Source organism: Capricornis sumatraensis, chromosome 1 (genome assembly GCF_032405125.1).
Source record: "Capricornis sumatraensis isolate serow.1 chromosome 1, serow.2, whole genome shotgun sequence".
Taxonomy (NCBI): Eukaryota; Metazoa; Chordata; class Mammalia; order Artiodactyla; family Bovidae; genus Capricornis; species Capricornis sumatraensis.
Genome location: NC_091069.1, coordinates 201379205 through 201400180, shown reverse-complemented (window position 1 = coordinate 201400180; position 20976 = coordinate 201379205). Strand labels below are relative to the sequence as shown.

General features: G+C 40.6%; 1 protein-coding gene across 1 annotated transcript in view; it reads left to right on the top strand.

Annotated features, from left to right (window-relative positions):
- FNDC3B (fibronectin type III domain containing 3B) overlaps positions 1-20976 on the top strand; it is a 356597-nt gene that overhangs the window by 232761 nt on the left and 102860 nt on the right. The window contains exon 7 of the mRNA XM_068987389.1: positions 17913-17971. Coding sequence (XP_068843490.1) covers positions 17913-17971 — 59 coding nt within the window. The remainder of the gene's footprint in view (positions 1-17912; positions 17972-20976) is intronic.

The following is a 20976-nucleotide window of genomic DNA, read 5'->3' as shown; positions in this document are numbered from 1 at the left end:
AGGAATACTGGAGTGGGTAGCCTATCCCTTCTCCAGCGTATCTTCCTGATCCAGGAATGGAACTGGGGTCTCCTGCATTGCAGGCGGATTCTTTACCAACTGAGTTATCAGGGAAGCACTTGTTTACACTGAGTTTTGTGTAATTCATAAGAATTAAAACTTCACTCAGATACTCTTGATTGCATGCAGTAAAGACGTTTTGCAATATTAGAGCAGATTTTAATGTGGAACCTATTCAGTCTTTAGTTTTAGACTATTGATTTCTCCCATAGCTTGGAGATGTTTTGAAACAGCAGCTCTCAGTAGTTCTCATTCTCTTAGCACCTTTATATTAGAGCGTTTAAAAAATGGTATGATAGCTTTTTGTTACTCATCACCTTTGGCAGTCAGCATAGTTTTGTTTGCTCTTATTTTGTTGAAAGATTAGATGAAAATTTTCTTTTCTGATTGTTGGGAAACAACAATTCTGATTGACTTTTTGACCACTTTGTACTAGGACTAGAGACTGTTTGCCTATTTGCTGCCAATTGGCTCTTCCATTAGGGCTAACTCAACAGGTCAGCATGCTCTTAGGAGGGAATTCCTAAGTAAACTTCAGGTTGGTGCCAGTAATAAAAATAGGGATCCATCGCCTTCTAAATGTTAACAGACAGAGAAAGAACAACAGATTCTTTTTTTTGATAATTATTAGTTGAAATCCCATCCACATATGAAAGCATGCTCTAGAAGATAATACATTAATATTTTGTAGCAAGGTTGGAACCATCTTGGTTCAGAGAGCCCCCTAAAGATAGCATGCTAGGAAAGGAAGCCTCTATGATTCATACCCTGGAAGATAAGCTTGTTATGGTAGAACACATCTGAGTAGGAAGCAAATCCTAGTGTTCATGATATTGTCAGTGAGGTACAGATCACCACTGGGCTTAAGCATAGACCTCTAATTCCAGCAGTCTGAACTAGAGGTATAGGAGGTGTTATAAACCAGAGTTTGCCTAGAACTTAGGTTGTTGCCAACCTTGAGTGAGAAAAGGAATCCTTTCTTCTCTTACTTTCTCTGCAATAACTCTGTGAGGATGGGGGGTTGGAAAGATACTTGAATGTAAAAGTAATAAAGAATATTACCATGAGCCCTGCTTGCAACTTTAGTTACATATGGGTATTTTCTTTAATAACATACTTTTACTGTTCTTGAATTAAGCTATGGTGACCACCTTTATGGAACCTAGCAAGAAACTGCCTTATGAATACCTTAAGGAATAAAAAGAAACTAATGGTTACCACTGAGGAGAGACAGTGGGGAGGGACAAATTAGGGGTATGGGATTAAGAGATAAAGACTTCTGTGTATAAAATAGATAAGCAAGAAGGATATAATGTATAGCCCAGAGAATTATAGGTATTATCTTGTAAAAACTTTTAATGAAGTGTAATCTATAAAAATACGACTCACTATGCTATGCACCCAAAATTAATATACTATTGTAAATCAGCTGTACTTCAGTAAAAGCAAAAAGATACCCTAAGGAAAAAGTAGCTAGCTTTGTCACAACAGGGTACATTTCACAGTGCTGTAACCCTGTCTCTACTTGGTGAAAGGCAGAGGTTATGGATTGCAATGGGCAATGGGGAAAGGACTGACTTCTCCAGAAGACAGAGAGTCATTCTAGGCACAGCTGGATATAATCTTTAGTTTAGATGTGGCCTTTTACAGGCTTTAGGGACTTTTAATTTAATTCACTTTTCAGGTGAATAGTCTTCATTTGAGCCTTTGGGCATTGCTAAAGAGCATACAACCCTAAAAATTCAATGCGATGATCTTGGAACATCCCTAATTTCTTTCTTTCCATTCTCAGTCTCTCTTCCCACTTTGCTTTCACTCCTCTGAAAATTAACACCTGCCAGTGAAATCAACTTTATGCTGCTTTCACTGGAGACTGGTGTCTAAAAATCAATCCTGGCAACTAATGTAAAGTGAAATTTGGAAGACGCCTGGATTCTCATGGAGTCGTGCAAGCTGAAGTTATTAAAGAGGATTAGAGACCACAGCTGGTGAGCAGATGGAATGCTTATAATTTCACAATCTTAGGTAGCTTTAAACCTAAATCTGCACAAAACCTATTTGCGTTTTCTCTAGTTCATTTCACTTTAGCCTCCTGGAATATAGCACTGGTCAGTGTGATACTTTAATTGTTGTGAATGATGAGCCTTCATAGGTCACTCACTTGATGGAATCATTTATAATTCTGGTTGTGCAATTTCTTACTCAATTGCATTTCAGTAACCACTATTAAATAATGTACTGTGAGAAGTTCAGTAGGTAGGGAGGAGTAAGACTTGTAAATTTCATTCAAAATGTAGACATGAAGATCACAGTAATTACAGCTAAACAGTCCAACTGCTTGCTGCTTAAGGAAACTTGTGAATCAGTTTCAACAGCTCTTTTATGTGTCCATTTGTTAGAAATTTCTGTGTTGTGCAATCGAAGAAGTCACCTTCATCAGCTGCCTTCAACTCCTGTACCACCTAATTACAGGCCACTGCTCTACTTCCCCATGTCCTCTCACCTCTTTGTTCCGGCTCATTATATGAGGGTCTTATATGTGCACAAAGCAACTGTTAGCTCCCCAGAAATGCACTTCCCTGTACTTCTGGCATGTTGGTGTCTCCTACACCAAGGAAAGTATTTGTGAGACTTCTGCTCAGTGACTGTTAAAAGGTCAAACTGGGATCTTTATTCTACTAAGATAAAGATATTAATCGATACTCTAATGGTGGTTACTTTATCTAAGAACAGAAATTAGCACCCACTGTACGCTTTGCAGTTCTTTATCCATACTGAAAGACTTCAGCAAAATGGCTGCCATACTTCAGTCCTTGTGGAATGTCTGAAAATACAGAAAAACAGCTGGAGCCATAAATAAGTTGAGTAGTCTGAATACACTCTGTACTAGCTGGTTAGGGAGAAAACAACATGCAGATATTTCAGGTGGTGCACTGCACAGCAAACAGCTGTAGTTTATGGTCCAACATAGTCTCTATTCTTTTAGAGCCAGTATGTGCTGCTTCTCTAAAGCCACAGTCAGCTGCAAAAATATTTTAACATGTGTTTTGGAAACAGTTACTGCATAATAGTATTCTAGCCTCAAAACATCCTGAATGATATATTTCTATACATGGGAAGAAAGGGGAGAGCATATTGAGTTACTGATGCCCTGGCATAGAATAGTCAGTAGAATTATCATAGGAAGTAGGGTTTTTGGGATCAGCTTTTCAAAGGATTTTCAGTCACTTCTTTTTTGGACTTCTAAATTGGCTTCTGTGATTGAATATGACCTCTTACGGAAGCAGTGGTATAAACACATTTTAACTTCCACTGTATTTTGTATTGAACCAAGTAGTTTAGCAATCCATTCAAGCTAATAGATTTGCTTATGTATCATAAGTAAAATTGTTCTCCCTACCTTTTTCTTGTTCCCTTAGGCAGTGGGGATGGCAGGGCAAAAGGAAGTCCAGAGGTCTCCTAAGAAGAAAAGGAGACTGAGAATTAGAAAGCCTGGGGTTAATACTGGGTCTTTTTAGGTTTGCCTAGTGTGATCTTGAGCAAATTCTGAAAATTCTTAGTTTGTAGGATTCATATCTAGTAGATGGATATAATAATACAAATATATATATGATACATGTATGAGATTACTAGGATTGCCATAACAAAGCACCACAAAGTGGGTGGCCTAAGTAACAGAAATATAACTTTCTCATAGTTTCTGGGGCTAGAAATCTGAGACCAGAGAGTCTGCAAGGTTGATTCCTCTTGAGGACCACAAGGGAAGGATATCTGTTTTAGGCTTCTCTCCTTGGCTCATAGATGGCTGGTTTTGCCCTTTGTCTTCACATCATCTTCGCTCTGTATGTGTCCATATCTAAATTTCCTCCTCTTATAAAGACATTAGTCACATAGAAAGTGAAGTCGCTCAGTTGTGTCCGACTTTTTGCGACCCCATGGACTGTAGCCTACCAGGCTTCTCCGTCCATGGGATTCTCCAGGCAAGAATACTGGAGTGGGTCACCATTTCCTTCTCCAAGGGCCCACCATAATGACCTTCTTTTAACTTAATTACCCGTGTAAAGACACTATCTTCAAATACAGCCATATTGTGAGATACTTGGGGTTAGTGTATATACTTAAGTGTATGGATTTTGAGTGGAATACAGTTCACCTCATAACAATACATTACAAAGGGCTATCTAATAATAAGTGATAAACTATAGTTTGTAATTCTTCACATTGCACTATGTATTCAAAATATTATAATAAAGTTTTATTCTGGTGGGCACATAGATAGGAATAAAAAGGCACCATACTTTCCTTCTTTAAAACCTAAAATTTAATACACAACTGTGTTTTCATTCCATATGGTGAATTTGTAAGTCAAAAGATAACATCTTTTACTCTGGAGGAATAAGGTATAACTGTTGTGTACACACTATTCCGGTTCCTATCTCTTAGGGCATCTCTTTGTTTGACGGTTAGTTGTAGAGGGTTGTTTGGGAGGTTTTTAGGGAAGTTTCACAGGAGTGGGTGACTAGCTTATTGCCAGGATCAAAGAATTCTAAATTAGTCTTTTGTTGAAGGGTAAATACTCTCCCACTTGGAAGTTTTGTGCCAATGGTGGTGTTTTACTCAAAGTGTGTAACTGCTAGATTGCTTATCATAGCTGGTAAGCCATAAATACTGGCTGTGCAGTAAATTCCAAATGCAACTTTGTGGCCCTGGGATAGAGGGGAATGCAAAGAAGGAGATCCCTTCATGGAAAGTGCCAAGTTTTTTATTCACTGGGATTGCAGTTGGAGGACTGTTAATTATGGAAAGAAAGGCAACCAGACAGTCACATACTATAAGGCAGAAAGGAGAATGGGTCGTGAGGGCCGTTGGAAGCATGCATTAATATTGCAAAAAAGAAAGACTTGCAAATACTTTTGTAGTTCAGATTTTCCTATTTGATTGAATAATTAACTGTTAAATAGGCATAATAGAGTCATCTTAAATGGTCCTTTAGAGATGCATGATTTGTATCTACAAAAAAACTATTGTGTAACAGGAAAACTGGAAAACAGCTAACTTGGCTAAACAAAACCAAGGCGTTTTAGCCTCTAGAAACAACTTTGTGCATTCTGATTTAATTTTCTGAAATGAGATTAGTATGTAGCAGATTGAAAGGTTACCACTAGTGGATAAAATGCTCCATTCTTCTCCAGGATACTATCCAGAGTGAAATCTAAGGATTCTCAGTTGCTTAATTAGTAATGTGCTCAGTTGCATTTTTATCATCACAGCAAGCTTGATGACTTTATTGAGTTCTTTTTATTTTTATTTTTTCTGCCAGGAAGGCTGTGAGCTTTGGCTATAAAAATATTTCTGATCCACATCACATGTAGGATTCTTACTGAATTAATTTAGCATGTGCATACTGGTTTCCAATGCAGAAACAGAAATGTACAGATTTTTGACACAGGTTTATCATAATGTGTTATTTGATGTAATATCATGATCTATCAAGGTGTCATCCCTTATAAGTATCTCTGCCACGACATCTTTCATGTGCTTGTTTCTAAATATTCAGAGAATAAAAGCAGAGTATGTGCATTTGTTCATAACTGGTTTCTGACCGTTTATTCAGTCACGCATTCTATACCTATTCCTATGCAGGTACTAGGTACCGGGTGATCAGTGACACATAGCATGACATCAGTGACACATTATTCCTGTACTCAAGAAAGTGAAAGTGAAGTCACTCAGTCATGTCCGACTCTTTGTGACCCCATGGACTGTAGCCTACCACGTTCCTCCTTCCATGGGATTTTCCAGGCAAGGGTATTTGAGTGGGTTGCCATTTCCTTCTCCAGGGGATCTTCCCGAACCAGGGAATAGAACCCAAGTCTCCCACATTGTAGGCAGACACTTTACCATCTGAGCCACCAGGGAAGCCAACCTTTACTGTTTTTGGAGAAGTGGAGGCTACACAGCTGACCGTTAACAAGATGGGTTTGAACTTTGCAGGTCTGGATTTTTTTTTTTCAATAGTAAATACTATAGTACTACATGATCTGTGGTTGGTTGAATATGCATATGTGGAGGGACTGCATTTATGGAGGGCTGACTTTATACATGGATTTTCAACTAAAGGAGAGGTTGGCCCTGCTAATCCCTGTGTAGTTCAAGGGCCAGCCGTAGTGTGAACAAGAACATGCAGTAGAATATATGCTTAAATATCGAGAGGAGGCTGGGATGTTAGGGGAGACCCTACAAAGAGAACCATTGCAGGAGGGTGATAAAGGCAGTACTGCCTGAAACAATGGATTTCTCAGCAGAGGCATGAAGGATGAGAAGAGGGAACTGGGCCAGGAAGGGAGGAATAGACTCACATGCATATTCTGTACTGTCCTGTCACCCTTGGGTAACTTCAAGCTTTGTCAGAAATTAACCTTTTACATTTTGGTGTCTTGTAATGGAAATTTCATCACTATAATTTCTAGAACTTATTTAGATAGAGTAATTACTTAGATAAAAAATTGTCAGTGTAATTTCTGAGAACCGTATTTGAAATCTTTTTTTATCTCTCACTCATTCCTTATTTGCTGCTGCTGCTAAGTCACTTCAGTCGTGTCCGACTCTGTGCAGTGCCATAGATGGCAGCCCACCAGGCTCCCCTGTCCCTGGGATTCTCCAGGCAAGAACACTGGAGTCAGTTGCCATATCCTTCTCCAATGCAGGAAAGTGAAAAGTGAAACTGAAGTCGCTCAGTCGTGTCTGACTCTTAGCGACCCCATGGACTGCAGCCCACCAGGCTCCTCCATCCATGGGATTTTCCAGGAAGGAGTACTGGAGTGGGGTGCCACTGCCTTCTCCTAACCCTCTTTTTTTGGTCATCTCTTTTGTTTCTTTCTTCTGTGCTATCTTTTATATTTTCATCTTGAGCAGTTTTTATTTGGCCCTTTGATTCATGACCCAAATGGCTACTTTTGCTCATGGGTTTTCCCCGGGCCCTGAGGAGCTCACTGTAGACCAGGAGTTACACACCTCAGCCATTGGCCAGGCGAGCACGATTTATCACCTGCAGACTTGAAAATGTGGCTGGCTGGTAAAGTGTGCCATTTATTGAGCTGGTTTGGGGTAGAAATGTAATTCTCAGACCTTTTAACTGAATTTTTAAATATACATGCATTCAAAAGACATTATTAATAGACCTACAACTTTCCTGTTTTGAACAACAGGGCATCCCATTTGGACAAGACAGATGCCAACTGTATGTCTCAAGAGAGTCCTTTATTTTAGACAGGAAACTGAAAATTTTAAATTCCAAGTAATTTTCTTTTATAAAAGATTTAGAATGAGACAGCAAAATCAGTGCCATATTTGGTATAGAGTAGTTTGCTTGTAAACAACTTAAGACTTCTTTCACACTGACCTTAGATTTGTCTGCTCTGTTATATGTGTTTTGAAGGGTGAAAGGAAAACCTTTAAGAATAGAGCACTTCTGGTCGTCACAATGGTTCCAGTTCTGGAGAAAAATCTCTCGTAGGTAGTATTCTTACTGGAGATGTTTCCTGCCTACTGGCCTAATCTAACTTTTCATTTTAGTTTATTTCTCAGTTTGATGCATTTAAAATACAGTTTGTTTCCTTTTCTGGATTGGGGCAGATATTGCTGTCTCTTTTGATTATCTGTTTTTTTAAAGGAAATGTTGATTACGAAGAAAGAGAAATAAAACAGGATCAAACGAAACTGAGAGCAGAAATTATATAATCCAAGAAGACCCAAATGTATTCTATGTTTTTCCACTCAAAATTTACCATGATTCATGTTTAAGTTTCTAGACTTCAAGTTCACTGTATTTTAAAATGTCATTTAGGACGGTTCTGGTGTTATTGGTTTGTTTTAACTTCAATTTCTAAAAGATACAGAAACAAGAAATACCTGGATGATTTTTTTCTCTTCCTATTCACATTTAAATAAGAAAGTTCTTGAGTAATAATGGCTTTTGACAAGTCCAGAATTTTGGGGTGAATTCTACTTAATGTTACTAAAATCTCTCACTTGCAGTCTGCACATTTTCTCACAGTTAGCCAAGCGATCTTAATCCAGAATATTTAACAGGTATTCAAAACAGAAGTCTCAAGGAAATGAACAAAGGGTCACAGAAAACAGCTTAAAGAATCTCCTACTGGCTATATTTGAGACAGTTTTAGCATGCAAAAGAATGATGGCAAAGAGTATGACAAGTTTTCTTGAGTGGAAAAGTAATTAAATAAAATAAATAAATAAAAAACTAATAATCCATGACTTCATAGATGCATAAAGATGTGGGAGAGGAAACTAATTAATACAGAAGGAATGATAGAATTAGGAATGTCACCATCTTACAACTATCAATATAGTAATATCTTCTGACAGCGATTGTTAATATTTGCTCTAACCATCAGGTGAAAGGGGAAGAGGGTGCCATTGACAACAGGGAAGTATGTCACATAATCCTGGAACTAAGTGACCTAAGTGCTGAATATCACCAAAAGGTTCACACTGACATTGTGTGCTTCCTTATGTGATGGAATAGGAAGTACATTCATATAGAGCTCTTGACAAACATTTTTAGCGTGAATCTAACTATGAGGGAATAGTCACACAATCCAGATAGTTTTATATGCTAGAAGAAAACTGGTCTGAACAATTCAAAAATATTAACTTTAACAAGACAAAAATTATAGGAGACTTTTGTTCTAGATTAAAGGAGACTAATGCAGCACATGTTTCTTGATTGGATCCTCGTATGGGGAGAACGTTACAGACATATCGGAATGACTGGGGAAGTTTGAGTGTGGAATATAGATTAGATTTTATTCTCTCAGTGTTAAATCTGTTGGTTGTGATGTTATTGTGGTTATATACGAGAAGGTCCTTGTTTTTAGGAAATATTTGCTTAAGTTTTGGGGGTAAAATGTCATAAAATCAATAACTTCCTTTCAAATAGTTCTGAAAAATAATTTTTAGTTTTTGAAGTGTGCGTATGTATAGAGGCAAAGCATGAACATACGGCTATAGCATAATGTCAGTGTAGGTGAAGGGCATGTGGTGGCTCATAGTACTGTTCCTTTACTTTTCTATAGATTGGAAATGTTTCAAAATATATATTTGTGCAGATCAGGCAATTTCACAGAAAATTTTCCATTTCCAGATTTTCTGGAAAAATGGCAGTCTGTCACCTGAGATTCCTTAGATCCTGCTTGGCGATAATTGGATACATAACAGCTGCCTCCTTTAGAAAGGGTGAAGCATTTTTCCGTTTTTCATAGTCTTTATTTACCCTTCCCTTTTGCCTGATACATGTCCACTAACTCCTTGACATTACCTGCCTGGTGACTATATGCATTTGTTGATTTCCTCAGTGAAGTAGGTTGTGATAAAGCTATTTCCATACGCCAGAACTCTGGTAAGTTACTTAGAGCCCTAGCACACGAGGTTACCACTGGATCTGAGTAGCACTTGACATGGTTCTCATATCAGCTGATGAGCTTCACTGGGTCCTTTGGTTATAGACTGAGTATCTGTCATCCCCAAATGCATACAATTTTGTCATGAGAGACATCAAATTTTAAAATGTATTTGTAAAAACTGTTCAAAACCTGCTTGATAGGTAGTATAAATATTAAAATTCTCTTTCAGATTTAATGGGTCACAAAATTGGGCTCTCTGGATTCTGTCTTGCAAAATCAGTTGAACAGTCTTGCAAGATTATTGAATACACTACTTAAAAGGTTTTCAGTGTGACATGCCGAATCTTTTAACAAAAAAAACATTTTGTGGAAACGTTTATAGATGCCAGTGCAGAAAGTAGGGTATAAGCTTCAATTACCTTTGTAAGTTGTTCTATCCTGTGTTTAAGTGATTGCTTTCCTGTTCCACACCCAGGGAGGGCACCAGGTCTTTCTGGGTAATCATGGCGCTGAGCCTTCCCCCAGAATAAAAGAGCTATATCTAGTACAGGTTGGGGCTCAGTTAGCCAGTGACATGGTTCAAACACACAGAGGGAAGGAAAGAAAAGGACTAGTGCTAGAGTCAGGCTTGCAAGGCAAGCATATCTACCTCATACTTAATCCATTTTTGTGGGTTTTTCATCCCTATGTAATTTGCTGTTCTTGAAAATGCTAGCAGCATCTCTGCAGTTCCATGCATTTATAAGATTTTTGCCTTGTGAAGTAAACAGTGAGAACTTTTCTTAGAGAATTTGACAGAAGTGAACGTAGAATCTCCTGGTATTTTAGGTAGAATCCATCTAGTTTCATCCATCCATTTTAGTTGGCATCACAGAATGTGTGTGAGAGAGAAGCTTGAGTTGACCTGGGGTTCAGCAAGAATAACGTTATCTGGGGCTTTCCCCTTTCATTAAAGCCCCAGATCTTACACTTCCGTGCCTGATTAACTAAATAGTAGTAGAGCTTTTGCCCAAAGAGACCCATTTTGCCTACAGATAGACTGATGTGAATATTCCAAGTAGGGCTTTGCTCAAATCTTGGGCTAGGATAGAAAATCACTCTTTCTCCTGAATTCCAGAAATAGCAACAAAAGCTCAGAGGAAATTAGCCTCCCTTGCCCTATTTACCTTCTCCAGTTTTCCCTCCCGTCCAGCTGGCCACACCAGCTGCAGAAGGAATTCATCTGTCATCTTCTACTTTCTCTAAGGTTCCAGGCTCTATCTGGAACCCAAGTTGCTCTTGAAAATGTTTTCCTAGACTGAAAGGCAACTTCCCACAACGTATGTTCACCTATCTGCTGCTTTCTTGTCCACTATTGAGAGTCTGATATTCCCTTGTCTGTCTTTCAGGATTTCACATGAAGTAACCACTTAACCAGCTAAATGGCTGGAAAGCTGTTTGTCTTTGCATTTGTAGCATCAGGATGATTGATAGCTGAAGACATTTCTGGCACGTTTGTCTTTGGGGATTAACTGCATTGTCTTTATGTTACATGAATTTATTCCTTGTAATTTTGCACATTTTTAATATTTGTATTTACCACCACTGTGTATCATAATTACTAAATAGAGATTCTTGGGTATTTAACCTTACTTTTGTATGCAGTTAGCTTCCCTGGTGGCTCAGATGATAAAAGCATCTGTTTGTAATGCAGGAGACACGGGTTCGATCCCTGGGTCAGGAAGATCCCCTGGAGAAGGAAATGGCAACCCACTCCAGTTCTCTTGCCTGAAAAATTCCATGAATGGAGGAGTCTCATAGGCTACAGTCCACGAGGTCGCAAAGAGTCGGACCTGACTGAGCGATTTCACTTTCACTTGTATGCAGTTATTGATTCCTCCTTTTTCCATACAGGATAAGTAATATTTTTGAATTAGAGATTTTAAAATTTAAAAAATTAAAAAAAAAAAGGGCCAAAGAGCGAAATAGGCATTTCTCCAAAGAAGACATACGAAAAAAAAAAAAAAAACATGATGCAGATTCATTTTTCTGATTAGTAAAGCAATTCAATAAGCATTTGTAAACTGTAAACTGTCATTTCTTCACCTTCATTTATTCTCATCAGCGTTAGTAGGCATTGACTAGATAGCCAGTGTGTCCCTGTTACTGAGTCATTTTTTTTCTCTTTTTCATCCAGAAGTACTGTTTATTTCTGTTCATTTAGTTATTATATTGAATGTTTGCTTTTGATTTTAAGCCTCTTATCCTAAAAATGGGCATGACCGAAGTTGCATATTTTCCATGCCCTTAGTTTATTATATATAATTGTTAAAGAGAGAAGCTAAGTCAGCTCGTTGGCAAATCTAAGAGAGCATATTATGTTATGCTGGGCATATCTGTAAATGAGCCCTGTGGATGAGAACTAGACAGAAGGGTTACAGAGAAATAATGCTGATGTCATTTCTTTGGAATGAAGGGGCTGCTGTTACAACCACAAATACATTCTATAGCTAGCAGCTAAGTGTCTAGCTCTATTCCTTTTCTAAGAAGGGAAAAAAATGTGAAACAAGCCAAAGAAAAACATTGTGTTTATAAAGTGGGATATTTTAATTAATTTAGGCCTTACAGTTATACAAACAGTCTGAACTTACAGCTCTTTTTGGAACAAACATGAAAACCATTATTTGTGGAAAGTTTAAATTTCACATGACACATATTCCCTCTGTGTGTGGGGTTGTTTTTTGTTTTGTTTGTGTCCTTTTTCAGAAAAATGTATTTGCTTTGCTAGTGTATTTTTATTTTAAGCTTCCCTTTGCTAAAAATGCTTTATTTTCTTGGGTGAAGATGTGCGTTTAGAAGGGAAGAAGGGTATAAGTTGCTTAGTTGAAGTTCTCCTTCCCTTTTTTTGGCCTTTCCAAATAGGGTAGTTTTCACCTCTTTGGGGCATGTTTAAACTAGAGGCTTCCATCTTAATTCCTTTTTAAGAAATTCCCTACCCCCAAAGTGTCCGTATCTACAAAATAAAATGCTCCCCACCCTCTCTGTTGAGGCTTCCCTGGTGGCTCAAATGGTAAAGAATCCACCTGCAATGCAGGAGACCTGGGTTCAGTCCCTAGGTTGGGAAGATCCCCTGGAGCAGGACATGGCAACCTACTCCAGTATTCTTGCCTTGAGAATTCCATGGATAGAGGAGCCTGGCAGGCTACAGTCCATGGAGTTGCAAAGAGTCAGCCTCGACTGAAGTGACTAACACACACACACTCACACCCACACCCACCACCCACCCAGAGCTGCCCCCCCCCACCCCCACCTCACCGCCAACACCCCGCTCCTTTGGCAGGCTATCTGAGAATGCCCCGTAATGTTTTACTGATCACAGCCTTTACTGCAGAGAAAAGACTCTTAAATATTAAGAAGGTGATGATATAAAAGGTGAGTTACCATGTCTGCCCACTTCAGCCATGGTCACAATCAAAATTGAAGCAGGTGGTTTTAATCTGTTTTCTTGCCTTATGGCAGCTTCAGTGTGGGGAGAGAGAAGCACAAAGTTGGCTTATAAGATTTGCCTCTGGATAAATTTACTTGTTACAAAACCAGAGAGAGGGCAGAAGGCAGCCCTGATAATGGAGAAAGAACCCCTTTCTTCCCAGAGCCTTACCCTTCTGCCTCTTCTGGACAATCTCTTGTTCACATTGACACACACCAAATCCTTGGGGGTCCTGGGAGGATGTAAACAAACAAGACATGGTTTCCTCTTTAAACTTGGTATGAAAGGTATCCTAATGGCAAAATCATCAGAACCGTTCTTCCTTGTTTTGTTAATTTTTGTGAGGGGATTACTTATCTCCTTTCCCTCACACTCATTGTGTGCGTGTGAGAGAGTGACAGAGGTAAAGAAAAAGACATCATGTAAGCAAGCAGAAGCGAGATCCAGCTCTGAAACGGACTCTGTAGAGCTGGTCTCCTAGCTGTTCAATGGGAAGGGTGGGTAATAATGCATAGACTACTCCCAGGCACTGTTAAATCTTGCTTAGGGATAGGTCTGAGTTAATTGAGTTATTTAGGTGGTAGAATCCTGGATTTGGGGATTTTCATGCCAGAAATTTTCATGCTTTCACACTAGAGTTCAGTTTATATGTGGTAAGTAACTGTCACTTTAACTCAGTTAAACAAATTTTATTTTCACTCTTGTTTGTGCAGATTGTGTGCCTGGCATTTACTTTTTTCTCTTAGTCTGTGGCAACACAAATGAAAAAGCGTGAAATAAATGTAGCGTGAATGCATTTTCTTCTTTTTTCCTTATTCACAATTCAGAATCTTTAAAGAAAGAAGGCATCCAGTCTAGCTTTGATACCACATTTCTCCTGATATAATAGGGTAGTGATCGTCCTGTCACTACCTTTCCTCCTCACGCCCTGCCCTTTGTATTTTTGATCTTTGAGAAGGCAATGGCACCCACTCCAGTACTCTTACCTAGAAAATCCCCTGGACAGAGGAGCCTGGTAGGCTGCAGTCCATGGGGTCGCAAAGAGTCGGACACAACTGAGCGACTTCACTTTCACTTTTCACTTTCATTCATTGGAGAAGGAAATGGCAACCCACTCCAGTGTTCTTGCCTGGAGAATCCCAGGGACGGGGGAGCCTGATGGGCTGCCGTCTATGGGGTCGCACAGAGTCGGACTGTGCGACTTAAGCAACTTAGCAGCAGGAGCAGCAGCAGAATCCTTCGTTTATTTGGCTCCATCCATGTCTACTTTTTCTTATTCTTCCTCTCCTCACATGGCTTGTCCCCCAAAGGCCTTTGCTCTAATCATTTGACAGCTTTTTCAGAGTTTAAGAAAGAAATCCCAAAACGCAGACCCTTTCGTGGAACTTGTGGCGGGTATCTCTGCTGCCAGCTCCGTTCTCCCATCCACATCAGCGCAAACACCCAGCAGTCCCAGCCCCTCCTCTCCCCTCTCCGCACCCTCTCCCTCGGGACTCCTCATTCCTGGTGATGCAGCCAGAGGTTCCAGCTTGCTCTGGGACACGTTACGTGCTTTCACTTGTGCTCCTGGGGAAATGAATCCTCCTCATTTGTCCCTCAGCCTCACTTCTCAGTTGACAAAGACATGGTGCAGGTATTGTGCTCTGAACTGAAGGTGAAAACTGTGATATGCAGGAGACTGCAGTCCTGCCTGCTGCTGTAAAACGGAGTGGAGAAGGTCCATCTTGCCAAGGAGTTTGTAAAGATCAGCACGGCAATAGTGCCCGACCAGCACATGTCTACATGCTCAGGAAATACCAGCTTTCCTTATTATAAGGCAGACGCGAGAAGTCCTGACCTCCTTCTGGAAGTTGTTTAGTTGTTTTTCTCTCAGTCAGCCTTTCATTTGTATGTCTGGCTCTTACCTGAAACCCATTTCTCTTTTTTTTTTTTCTTTCCAGTCTTAAACAGATCTTTCTCCCCACCCCTCACCTCCTACTAACTCAACCTCCTTTCCCATTTTTCCTTTTTCTCTCACCTGTGTGTGTTTGAAAGCTGGCTGGGGGAAGGAGGTCTTCAATTTTTTTTTTTTTAAACACTCTTTCATGCCCCATGTCTAGTTATAGTCCAGAGGATTCTTCCTTTGCAGAGCTCTTCAATTCTTTCTTTGTTGGATAGGCGATCATCTCTCTTCTCATCTAAAACTTTTATTAAGCGGTCCCCAACCTTTTTGGCACCAGGGACCAGCTTTGTGGAAGATGATTTTTCCACAGATGGGGTGTGGAGGGTGGTTCAGGCAGTAATGGGAGTGATGGGGATCTGAGATGAAGCTTCCCTGGCTCACCCGCCCACCTTCACCTCCTGCTGTGCAGCCTGGTTGCTACCAGGTCATGGGGCGGGGGAAGGTTGGTGGTGGTTGGAGACCCCTGCTTTATTACCTCAAAAATAAGGTTTGGCTTCTTGTCCTGAGACATTTTAAATGTCTGTCAGAACAGCTAGCTGTTTGAATGTATCTAGTGTTTGAATTGTATCTCTGTTGAATGTTTGAAACCATAGGGTCCTTCAAACTCTGTAATAACCAGTGATTCAGAAAGTTTTGTGTTTAACAACTGAACCAGTTCCTTTATTGCAACTGTGCTCATGTGTTTTCTACTGACAATTAACTTCTGAGATACACAGTATTTACAGTTGACTCAGTAGGAATTCCCAGAAAACGTGAGGCTATGTTTTGACTTATGGGTATAGTCCATTGTCTATATCTTAACATGAATACATGATTATAAATGAGCTTAGGACATTCAATCTTTTGAAGGTGCCTTTTCTTTTAGTTGCAATTTAAAAAAAATATTATATTGCCACCAACCCATTTATTTTTCTCACCAAAATAAAGGTAAACATGTTCTGCCAAGCAGAATGCAATGGGAAAAAAAAAAAAAAAGGAACTGATTCCTTTAAGGTGGAGCCAACTAGAAGTTCTTGTTATTTTTTGTGTAGGCTTGGTTTATTTACTGAGTCAACAAGTAGGCACTGGGCTCTGAGCCTGCAGGATCTATACGAGGCACTCTGGGCTGCATTGTGAGCGTGTCCTACAATGGGGCCAGGAGCTGAAGCATACGCTGTGGCCTCTTCTCGTGTCCCCCACATGTGAAACTAGGGGTGGCATTTTTAAGTGCTAGAAAAAAAGAATGTGTGCCACCTTTGTGTGACCCACAAGGTTTCAAATATTTAGCTCGCTGGTTATCAACAGAAATGTAGGGACTTTCCCAGGTGGCACAGTGGTAAAAAATCCGCCTGCCAAAGCAGGAGACGCAAGAGAGACATGTTTGATCCTTGGGGTGGGAAAGATCCTCTGGAGAAGGGAATGGCTACCCACTCCAGTATTCTTGCTTGGGGAATTCCATGGACAGAGGAGCCTGGCAGGCTACAGTCCGTGGGGTTGCAAAGAGTCGGACACAACTGAGCGACTAACACTTTGACTTTTTCAAATTATTGACAGAAAAAATGTATCTGCTCCAGATCTATAGTTTAACTTCCTTCCTCAAGCTTTTATTTTAGCAGAAAAGAAGTAATAAATGAGGGAACAATTAAATAGGAGAATTAATGTCTGATTTTGATGACTGCTGGACAGGAGAATAGGTAGGATAGGAGAATGACTAGAGGAAACCTGGGGCAGTGGATAGGGGTTGAGATGGGATTCTTGGAAATTGGACCTGAACGTTGCGAATGCACAGTCTGTGAAGAGCTGGGCTTACTAACCTGTTCTCACCCTAGTCCATTCCCCCTCCTCCTCCAAATGTCTGCTTGCCCGTCGTATTCAGCTGGATGTTGGTTTGTAGGAAACTTCTAGAAGTTCTCTCACTTGGAGAGCCTTTACCGTGGCACCTTTCACTCTGTAATCACCTGTTTGCTTCCATTCCTCACCCCCAACCCCACCTCTCACTAGACTTGAGATATCTTGGGGTCAAGGACATGACTTGGTAATCATGTATCTCTAGGTATATAGTTCATAAACTAGTTGAACGGTTAAGTTAATCTGTAGATTCAAAATTAGATTCTATCAAGCAAGTTGTGAAAGTCAGATGTTTCCTTTAGCAAAACAGGTTCTTAAGTTTAAATTCTGTCCTTTATCCTATTTATACATATCCTTCCCACCCATCCTCTCTCCTCCAAGCAATTCTCCCCTTTCATTTCAAAAACAATTCTTGCTCCACCGCAAAACTTGCCCATCTCCCCATCTTATTTAAAAATACTATCCTTTCAGTTGATCCAGCCCTAAACTAAGGATTCTCTTTGATTCTTCACATTCCCTCATCCTTGCCTATCATGCCCTTTCCTTTAGCACCTATACCTCTAGAACCATACCTGTTTTTAGCATCTTTACTACCACCTCCAGCTTGGGCCAGTTCCACCCTTCACCTGGATCAGTGCAGCAGTGTGCTGACTGGTCTTTCTGCCCCCACTCTTAGCTTCCATATATCCATTATTCATGCAGACAAGCAGATATTTTCAAACTCAAAATAATATTGTGTCAGTCCCTCCACTAAAACATGCCAGTGGTTTCTTATCAAACTTAGAATAAAAATTGAGTTAAATAGTCTGAACTCACAGTGCTACATGAACTGGCCCCTATCTTCAACCTCATCTCCTTATTGCTCTCAGCATCTAGCTGCACTGGTCTCCTGGGTCTCCTCCTTAGGGTTCTCTATTAACTGTTGCCTGTTGAATTATTAGGTGGAATTCCGTGTTAATCTAGTCATCTCTGTGAATATGTAAACCAATAGTAGTGTCAGGTTAACACAATCACAGTGAAATCTGTACCCACTAAGACATCCCCATTCCTGATTTTATCATCATGCTTGTGGTACCAGAAGTTCATGGTAACAGGCAACTGACTTAAGGCCTTGGGAAAGGAAGTTTGCAGCCTTACTGATTTCTAATGGTGTTAACTGATTTCTCTTTTTCTCCCTCTTTTTGCCACGCAGAGTATGAGCTGGAAGTAAAGAGGGTGCAAGACATTCTTTCGGGAATAGAGAAGCCACAGGTATGTCTTCTGGATTTCTCGTCATAAATGGTGCTCTTTTAAGTATTTCAAACATGCTTTTCTTTTACCACACAGTAGGTAAGCAAAAGGGCCCCTTCCCATTGCAGATTATTCATAAACTATGAAATAGAGCTGTTATTAATGGAGCATGAAAATATAAAACAGCAGTCTTCTGTTTAGTCATGATCCACTAAAATGTCTTCTTTATTTAGACATTCTGAATGCAATTAGGTATTCATCCCAACATCCAAGGATACACCGCCACCACCCCCACCCCCACACATACAAGGTCTACAGAAAAGTTTTCTTTTGGTAATTACCCTTTACCTGTGTAAATGTAGTAATAGTAATTTGTTGAAAACCTCAGTAATTCAAAGTATTTTTCCAGGTAAATTTCAAAAGATACTTAAATATTAACTGAGTAAAATAAGTCCAAACTGTAATGGCAAGGAAAAAAAAAACGTGGGAGTAGTGATATTGTGAGATTTCAGTTCGATTTTGCCAGATGCTTTGAAATTCAAGTGAAAAATTCAGAATGTTGATTCAGCCTTTCATCTGAGTTTAGAGAGCCAAAGTTCTTTGGAGGGTTTTCTAGCTGAATTGGAAAACCTTACTTCTTCATGTGTTTCAAATACTGAGACTTTTAACAGAAGGGTCCAAACATGCCTCAGGGCACATAGTTGAGTTTGACTAAACCTAAAAACATGAGGTGTGCCGGACTCTGGGCACAGTAGGGCACTTGTGGAGGAGCAGGGTATTGACGCTGGGTTGGGGAGTCTGCACTTAAACCAGTAAGGAGCAGGTTGCCTTTGAGAGTTTGCGAGCAAAGACGTTATATAATCACGACTATACTTTTAGGAGGATCAAACAGTGGGCAAGTGCAGTGCAGTGAGCAGAGAGAGGATGGACCCAGGGAGACGAGACAAGTGTTAGGAATGTGTTACTGTAGTGCTGGTAGGAGACTGCGGGAGAGACTCAGGGTGATGCATCAGGTGTGGCAAGGAGAGGACGCACACTGGAGCCATTCTAGAGAGATCCATCAGGCGCGACAACCGGTTAGGTATCAGGTGTCATGCATAGCTGGGCTTTCAGGCTTAGATGCCGCCTTTCAGGAGTTGCTTCCTCTGAGCTGGCTGCCCTGACTTTTGTTGTGTCAACTGGGATGCTCTACTCAATGTCTGGGGCCACTGGTTTTTCTTCAGCTTCATTGTGTATATGTGAAATATTGTACTCTGTCTCCTTGTTTTTGTGGCTTTCCCAGTCATCTATGAGTTCCTCTAGAAAAGTTTATGTCTGTGTCCTTTTTGTATCTTCAGTGCCATTCTTAGACATGTGGAATTTGTCTCACAAGCAGGGTATCCAGGAAGACGAGTAAGTGGGAAGTCAAAAGGATCTGGTAGATGAGTGCTGTGGAGAGAGGGCAATGAGATAGCCGTGGGGGAACGTGTGCGAGGGAGTGAGAGGAATGGATGAGAGCTTTGTGGATGGGGCAGAGTGTAGGGAGAGATTAGAGAAGGCTTGAGGGCAGAGTCATAACAGGCATATGTGCACAGTGCAGCTGAAAGAAACCGTGAGGGACTCAGAAGTCATAATCAGTGTGAGAAGGCAGTGACAGTTTAGCTGATGTCCCAGTTGTACTCAGACAGCTTCATCTGGTCTGTCACGTGTACACACACAGTGTTTTTCTTGAGTTATACTTGGTCATTTCTTTACTGCAGATGATGCAGTCTATTTCTGAGGCTTATGTGGCTCCAGCAAGATAAAAACAGTATTTGTATGCATTGGTCCTTACCCTGATTCAGTGTTTATTAAGTGCTAAAATCTTTTCAGGTTTACAACAAGGTAGACGGGTTTTTGTGTAAATAGTCATGATGTTCAGTGTACTTATAATCAGATTGTTGTCTGAGAGGTCAAAAAGTCCCAAGTGGGTCTCATTTGGCTAAAATCAAGGTATCAGCTTGGGCTACACTCCTCTCCGGGGCAAATCTGTTTCCTTGCCCCTTCCAGTATCTAGAGGCTACCTGCATTGCTTGCTCACACCTGTTCCATTCTCATACCTCCTTCTCCTGACTCTGACTTTCCTGCCTCCCTCTTTTACCTGCAAAGATACTTGTTACTACCTCAGGCCCACTCAGATAAGCCAGGGTAGTCCCTTCCTCTCACGGTCCTTCACTTAATCACCTCTGCAGTCTCTTTTTACCTTTTAGGTTCCTGGGATTAGAATTCAGACATCTTGAGGGAGGCATGTTCTTCTGTCCTCCACACCCAACGTTGGTCCCCAGATAAACCTCTGCTGGGTGACAGTCCACCCATCCTTCTGATCCCCATTAATTGTTTATACCATTATTCTCCCTTCCTTCCTCTCCTCTCCCCTCTGTCTGAAGTTCATGTCCATGGTTGTGTCTTATTCATCCTTGTGCCCCTGGTACCTCGCACTGTCCTTGGCACAGTGTGAGCCCTTAACAAGTATTTGGTAAATAAATGTGTGGCAGACTGCAGTGGCTGTAGTGAGGCTCTGCCAGGTAAGACAGATGCTGGTAGCCTGGCCAGCTCAGATGAGGCTCAGCCAGCCTGGTGGCATGTGGGGACGGCTGGGAGCCGGGGTGGGAGGCAACAGCGTGGAGGGGCGGTGGGGGGGTCCTGTGAGTTGGGGCCCAACATGGCCATTAGCTGTCTTTGTGACCCTGAGCCGAGGTTTCCTTATCTTTGGAAGGTTGAATAATAAATACCACATTGGATTATCTGAGAAGTAAATTATATGCTATTTATAGAGTCCTTGGAATGGAGTATTTTCCTATAGTTTATAGCATATCATTAGGCAAAGGCGAGACTCCCTGCAACATGCTGAAGTGGGAAGGAGGGCTGTTCACCTTCTAGGAAAAGAAACAGCTGCAGAAAGTTCGGCACACAGTTGTCTAAAGGATTGTTGTTCTTGTTTTTTTCTTGCAGCTGCGTCTGGTAACACTTCCAAATAATACTCATATATTTTTCTTCAAAGTTTTGCA